This window comes from Thermobia domestica, chromosome 17 (assembly GCF_964235325.1).
Source record: "Thermobia domestica chromosome 17, izTheDome1.hap1.1, whole genome shotgun sequence".
Classification (NCBI taxonomy): Eukaryota; Metazoa; Arthropoda; class Insecta; order Zygentoma; family Lepismatidae; genus Thermobia; species Thermobia domestica.
Genome location: NC_137470.1, coordinates 16,193,398 through 16,200,530, shown reverse-complemented (window position 1 = coordinate 16,200,530; position 7,133 = coordinate 16,193,398). Strand labels below are relative to the sequence as shown.

Genomic DNA, 7,133 nt, shown 5'->3' with positions numbered 1-7,133 from the left:
ATACAGCCAAAAGATAATTATTTTTGTAAAATGTTTATTATTTTCATGAAGCAAAGAATGAATATTCTACTTGGTTTTAGAGCTATGGCTACTATATTTTTAAGTAACAACTAAAAGTTTATGTTCACTATTTCTGTCCGTTTTCTACAAATTACTTGCAGAGATTATTCGGAGTAAATATTTTATTTTAGTAATGTTTCATTAAAGTTTAATCATATGTTAATTACTATTTCAAATATTTATAAGTTTCCTCTTCCGGCTAGGATAATGATTAGGAATGAAGTTTTCTCTTTTAAAATTTTTCATAATTGTAATTCTTTATTTAAAGGACGTAATTCTGGACTATTTGAAAATATTCAAATAAACTAGAATGAAGACGATAATACTAAGCAACATTATTAGAACAAAACATTGTTGTTTAAGAAATTGTGAGAATCAAGCTTTTCTTTAAAAAAAAGCGCGTAGGGTATGGGATTCGAACTGATGATCGTGGATAAAAACAAAATATTCGGGGAGCGTGCGATAACCGTCTACTCTACGAAGGTATGTTAAGGTTCATTCTCTTAGTAAACGCATATTATAAAATCACTAAAATAAACTGCCAGATCGCTTCGCATAGTTTGTGGCTTATTTCCTTTTCTTTGTTTGTTTACGTATAAAATGTTTAATATCTATTATTATTAGAGCTGGGTAATATGTATAGTAACTAACATTATGAAAGATTTATGTTATATTTCTAATACCCCGCGCGTTTGCCACGCTTACGAAAATGGATCTTAAAATTTGGCGATTAGTTTCGGAGATTTGTTTTATTAATTATAACTTCTTTATTTCCTAATTTTTTACAGAATTTTTTTTTCGGGAAATATGTGATCGATGTCGACAATTGAGTATTCGGCATATAAGAAGTGTCAAGTTTATATACATATCGCCAGTAAAAATACAAAGGTGCGTAAGCCACTTTCCCCACTTTTTCAGTAGATCAGAACAAAATTAGCAGGTTACCTGTTCGTATATTTATTTCAGTGCATGTGTAGAAATGTATTTTTGTTATCAGTAGTCAGTTTAGCCTTACATAGTGTAAATGTTAATGTCTTCAGTGTTTTAGGGCAAAAATAAATATTCATATTATAAATTGGGATCAAAGTGTGTTGTGTGGTTTACGCCACTTTGTGTTTTGAAGAAAATTTATCAAACGTTCCTTACACCCTAGAAAGCAAGGTGGAAAAAATCGTGATTTTTTAAATAAAAATCATTTTTGTTGATTATTTTGATTTAAATCGATTTTTTTTATTTAAATCAAATCTTTCTCCTCGTATAATACAAGTTGCGAACTGGAGAAAAAACATTAGGAATTAATATTAAATGACAATTATGCCATTTAAGTGAAAGTATTTTGGTTTAATTTCGAACTAATGTTTAATCGTTAACCTATTTCAATCCGAAACAATATTTCTTAAGCATTAAGGATAAAACGTACAGCAACGTTTATCAACATGACACTTTTCTTTGCACGAAAGTTCCTGATATTTGGCGGGAGTATATTTAAAAAAAATCGAAACTAGCCAGCAGCACGAAATACATGTAAAATACATAAATTTCGCCCAAAATTAACTAATTAACTCTATGGCCTATGGAACCCGGAGGTTCAATGCCGCGTTCACGGAAACTCTCCATTGACTTCTAACCTTAGCCAACTGGATCCAGTTTCTATTTTGTATTCCTGTGTGTTTCTATTTTGCGAGATTCATCTTAATATTGTCATCCCATCTGCGCCTAGATCTTCCTAATGGTCGTTTTCCGATTGGTCTTCCAGTTAAAAATTTGAAAATGTTCCTAATTTCTTCCATCCTGGCTACATGACCTGCCCACCTGAGTCTTCTAGACTTGATGACCCAGCAATGTTTGGTAAACCGTATAAATTATGTACTTCCTCGTTATGAAATTTCCCCCATTCCCGCTCCTCTTGGGTCTGAATATTCGTCTCAGGATCTTGTTCTCAAATACTTTCAGTCTACGTTCTTCCCTCATAGTAAGCGACCATGTTTCGCAACCATATAGAAGCAGGGTGTCTACCAGGCAGGGAAAGTCAGGAAATTGCAAGGTCAGGGAATTTCATTGTGTGTCAGGGAAAAATCTTTCCCAGGCTGTGACGGGTGAAGGGATGCCACTAAAATAGTCATAAATTACAGGTAAATGAATGAATTGGTTCGTCTGTACGTTTGTAGAATATTGTATAAGCACATAAACAATGGTGAAAACTTACAGTTCACTTTAAATGTAAGTTGGGGGCGTGGTGGCTCACTGGTAGAGCGTTCACCTCCGGGGCTTGGGTTCCCTGGTTCGATCCCAGCTCGCGCCGTGTGACTTTGTGGTGGACAAACACCGTGGTCGTGGGTTTTCTCGGGGTTCTCCCGTTTGCTCCCACTTCTTCATTTTATTCATCACTCATCATCACCGTCTCCTTTAGCCTAACCGGCATAACTGTGGGACGTAAAACTCAATGATTTCATGTTCATGATTTAAATATAAGTTACTTTTCATGAGTTACTAAGAAAAAAAGAATGACAGAGTCAGAGAAAATTATAATTTTGTCAGGGAATTTTTTATGATGCTTGCTTGCTAGACACCCTCAGAACAACACGCATATATATTTTCATCTTCAAATTCCTGGACAGAATTCGTGACGACAAGAGATTTTGAACTGAATAACACGAATTCTCTGCTTTTAGTCGACATTTAATTTCTTCGTAAATATCGTTTTGGTCTGTTAATATTGATCCTAGATATTTGAAAGAACCCACTTTATCAAAAGTATTATGCGATATTTTAACGCATCCAAAATTTGCCCTATTACGATCCCGAGGAACTTCTATGGTATGTATTTAGTACATAAATTTCACCTAAAGTTTTATTTTTTTTTTTGTTTCGGAAAGGGGATCGGGCCCCTCTAAATATACCCCTATTATCTGGAAACAAACAAGTAGACGTGGACATAAAAGAATTTTCGTCTTAAATGTCGATGGTGATTTCTCCGTTGGAATAGTTAATGATTTAAAAACCCTATGTTACGAAGAGAAGAAAGCAGGATTCTCCCGTTACCCGTTCAAAACGGGATTTTCCCTAATCATCCTCTGCATGATACTCGTTTTCATACTGGGCTGTACATACATTTGAGTTTCATTGTATTATGATTATTATCTTCCATAATCGAAATAACAGAACAGAAACGGGATTTCACTTATTTTCACTTTAAATTAATTTATTTCGAAATTTGATTTAAATCAATGATTTTTATTTAAAAAATCAAGTGATTTAAATCTTGATTAAAATCGTGATTTAAATCAGACTGATTTAAATCAATCCACCCTGCTAGAAAGTGTGATGTGATAAGAGTTTCAATGGTTTTTTGTCTGTTTACAATTGTAACTAGTCTTATGTAGTTAATACATTTAAGCAAGACATGATGCTAGCAAAGTGAATATTACACTATATCAAAGATACAATATTAGAAACGAGAGAAGTGAAAATATGTTTACAGGTTAATTTGGTTGCAAGACCGACGTAGAAGTGAAAAACTATGCTATACCCATAACAGGAGTACACTTTAAGGGAGACACGGTACTTCAGTGGAACACTGCTTACTTCTGGTGCGTGAGGACTCTGCTTCTATCCTCGGCCAAGTATGTTTGTGGTGGACAACATCTTGTCAATATGTTTTCTCGGTATTCTTCCGTTTCCTCCCGCATTCTAATTCCACAAATTATCTCATCAGCCTTTAATTGCCTTACTCATCCGTCTCCCTTAGCGTAAGGGTCTTTAGTGGCAGACCGTGACCGTATACAGGGTGGAACATAAGTGAGGGCAAAGTGCTAAATTAGAACGTAGAAAATGTCTAGAAATGCCATGATAATTTTGGAACGAGTAGAGGGATTGAGGTCAAATGTTGGATATGAGAAATGCATGTAGAGTTCCAAAGAATAGACGCAATGTGAAGCACGGGGACATCTGAAAAGCCGCCATGTTGGAATTAGCACAAGAATATACGGGAAAGGAATCATGTAACATATGGCTCTGGACGCACATTGTCTATTGAAATCAATGGTGACCAATACAGTTTGAGAACTCTGTTTAATTGCAACTGTTATGAAACTTAAGAATAATTGTGAAGTTGATACAAAAATGGAGACAACAGTGTGCATATTTGAAAAACGATAAAGATGGTCAATCGGGCTCGTCACAGCTGTCTCCAGTATTGAAATTGAAGCAGTAGTCGACAGGTGTCATGAATGCGCCAGGTATTGTTTGCAAATATCCAGTTTTGTAGAAAGTATATCTAATCATAGCTTAGAATCTTCGTGCTATATACTGGAAGTGGGTGAACAATTGCAAGTTAATGAAGTCCCGTTGTCATATTTTGAAGTTAGATGACAGAAAAACGGTGACCGTTATATATTTTACGAAATTCGTAAACGGAATCAGAGATAAGGGGTAACTTAAACATTGTCCAGTTTCTGCACCAACTCTTCATCTTTATTGGTTCTCCATGAATCGACGAGGAGCAGCTGTTTTATCTGCTCTATAGAAGTTCAGAAAACGTCTGTCATAAACTCTTTCATGTTGTCCTTGGTCATATTTGCACTTTTACCAGCATATGAACGAATATTGGGTGAATTGGAACGCTTGTTGGCAGCAAAGTGGCCTCATTCACGTTTGTGGTTGTTCCTCATTCACGTCACTTATACGACAGTATTGCTACTTTGCCATAGCGTGGAACGCCTCCTGTTGCAGAAGTCTCAAACTGTATTGGCCATTATTGATTTCAATAGACGGTGTGCGTCTAGAGCCATATGCCACATCATCTCTTTCCCGTATATTCTTTTTGCGTTAATTCCAACATGGCGGCTTTTCAGATGTCTCCCAGTGGAAGTGTACATGTGTTTCTCATATCCAAGATTTGACCTCAATCCCTCTCTTCGTTCCAAAATTAACATGGCATTTTTAGACTTTTTCTATGTTCTATCTTCCCACTTCGCCCTCATTTATCTTCCACCCTGTACAAAATCTACACTAAACTCCCTCTTTTTCTCTATTTCTTTTTGTGCTGAATCCAGTGCTAGCAATCACTTTCAGCAATTGAATTCACCAAATCGAAATGTTCCCTCGTGAGTGCAAACATTCCTATTGCAATCTAATGTATCATAACTCAGTTCAAAATAAAACTGAGGAACCTAAAAATAAATTTTAATTTAAGAGACGAGCAAACAAGAGTGACTCTCTATCAGCTTTATAGAGACGAGCTGAAATGATGGTTTTTCTTATAAGGAGAATAACGAGGGCCATACTGAAAGTCGTGAGCAACATGTTTTCAAAACCGTAATCTTTAGTTGTAAGTGAAACGAAGTATATCATCATAATCTACAGACCTTTCTTTCTTTCTTTCCAGACATTGACGCCATTTGTTGCCAGCACGTGACCCAGGCACAATTTCCAAAATGGCGGGCAGCTATGTTTCGTTTCGACAGCGTGCTGTGATTGAATTCCTTGTTAAAGAGGACCAATCTGCTTCTGAAATTCACCGCAGACTGCAGCGTGCCTATGGAGATGCGTGGATGAGTACCAGCACTGTAACGAGGTGGGTGAAAACATTTTAAGAATGGAAACATGAGTATCGAAGATGAGCCTCGCAGCAGGCCCCCTCGAACTGCCTCCACGGAACGCAACAAGGTAAGGGTTCATGAGCTGATTAGGGGAGAAAGGTGTATCACTGTGAATGAAGTCGCTGCAAAACTTGGTGTTGGACATAGTGCAGTGCAAGAAGTGATTCATAGTTTAGGTTACACTGTTCAACACCAAATTTGTTTCCTGAAAACTAATAGGCGATTCTGAAAGGTTTTGTCAAACTGAACTCGAAAATAATAATAGTTTTTGCGTATATCAGGTCTCAATTATTGGAAAACCTGGAAAATGTAATTATAAGTTTCTATATTCTGGGACTAATTTGGATTTGTTATTAAACATATCCTTTTTATAATAATGATTATATATATATATATATATATATATATATATATATATATATATATATATATATAATCATTATTACAAAAGGATATGTTTAATAACAAATCCAAATTATACATACATATAATTAATATATATACTGCACACAGCATGTGTTATTCATACATTGCAATATATAAAATACAAACGATAATTAGTGGACAATACATTACTTCCAGTCCCCACCGTAGAAGAAAGTTGAAAAAGTGTTGCTGGAAAAAATGGAAACTTTACCGTCGGAACTAATTTGTCCCACCTACACCTGGCAACATTGGACAGCGGTGAAAAAACTGAACATCAATATTGTATGTGTACTTCCTTGCTTGTTGGTGTGGTAAGCTGCATTTTCTCTTGATATACTGTGCTAATAGAAGATACACAACATTGAAACGTGTTCTTGTGACTCATAACTTTTGGAGGTTTTGTTGTGAAATGGGTAACATTTGAAAACGTTGTTGTGTTTTGTGTTTTATAGTGGTAAAATTTTGGAAATGCTTAGGAAGTGTAAAAATGATCCTGACAACTTTTGTTATGTATGTGGACGGATATCTCCAAAGCCGAAGCTCAATAAGATAAAGCCTGTTGTGAAAAATAGCGTATGAATTGTGTTTTTCATCGAAAGGCAACGTAAACAAACCCTGGGCACCGAAATACTGTTGTAAATCCTGTGCAGTAAATCTAAGGGGCTGGTTACGTGGTTCTCACAAGTGTAGGCCATTTGCTACACCAATGTTATGGTTTGAATCACGTGATCATGTACACGAATGTTACTTTTGTCTGTCAAATGTAAAGGGAATAACCTCCAAGGGTAAACGATCAGTACAATGCCCAGATCTATAATCAGCTAGAAGACCCATCCCACATGGTGAATTTTTTCCTGTGCCAGTGCCGCCAGACGTATGGACAGTAGACATAGTGATGTTGATGAAAGTGAAGATGTTATGGATACTGAGAGTGAAGACCCTACATACAGTGCACGTACCAAAGAACCACATTTGATAACGCAAGAGGAACTGAACGACCTTATTAGAGACTTGAACATACCCAAACAACAAGCTTAACTCTTTGCT

General features: G+C 36.0%; 1 protein-coding gene across 1 annotated transcript in view; it reads left to right on the top strand.

Moving 5' to 3' along the window:
* The first annotated feature begins 5,664 nt into the window (after positions 1-5,664).
* Positions 5,665-7,133, top strand: part of LOC145673941 (uncharacterized) — a 43,169-nt gene continuing 41,700 nt past the window's right edge. The window contains exon 1 of the mRNA XM_081743756.1: positions 5,665-5,727. Within this exon, the coding sequence (XP_081599882.1) occupies positions 5,665-5,727 (63 nt within the window). The remainder of the gene's footprint in view (positions 5,728-7,133) is intronic.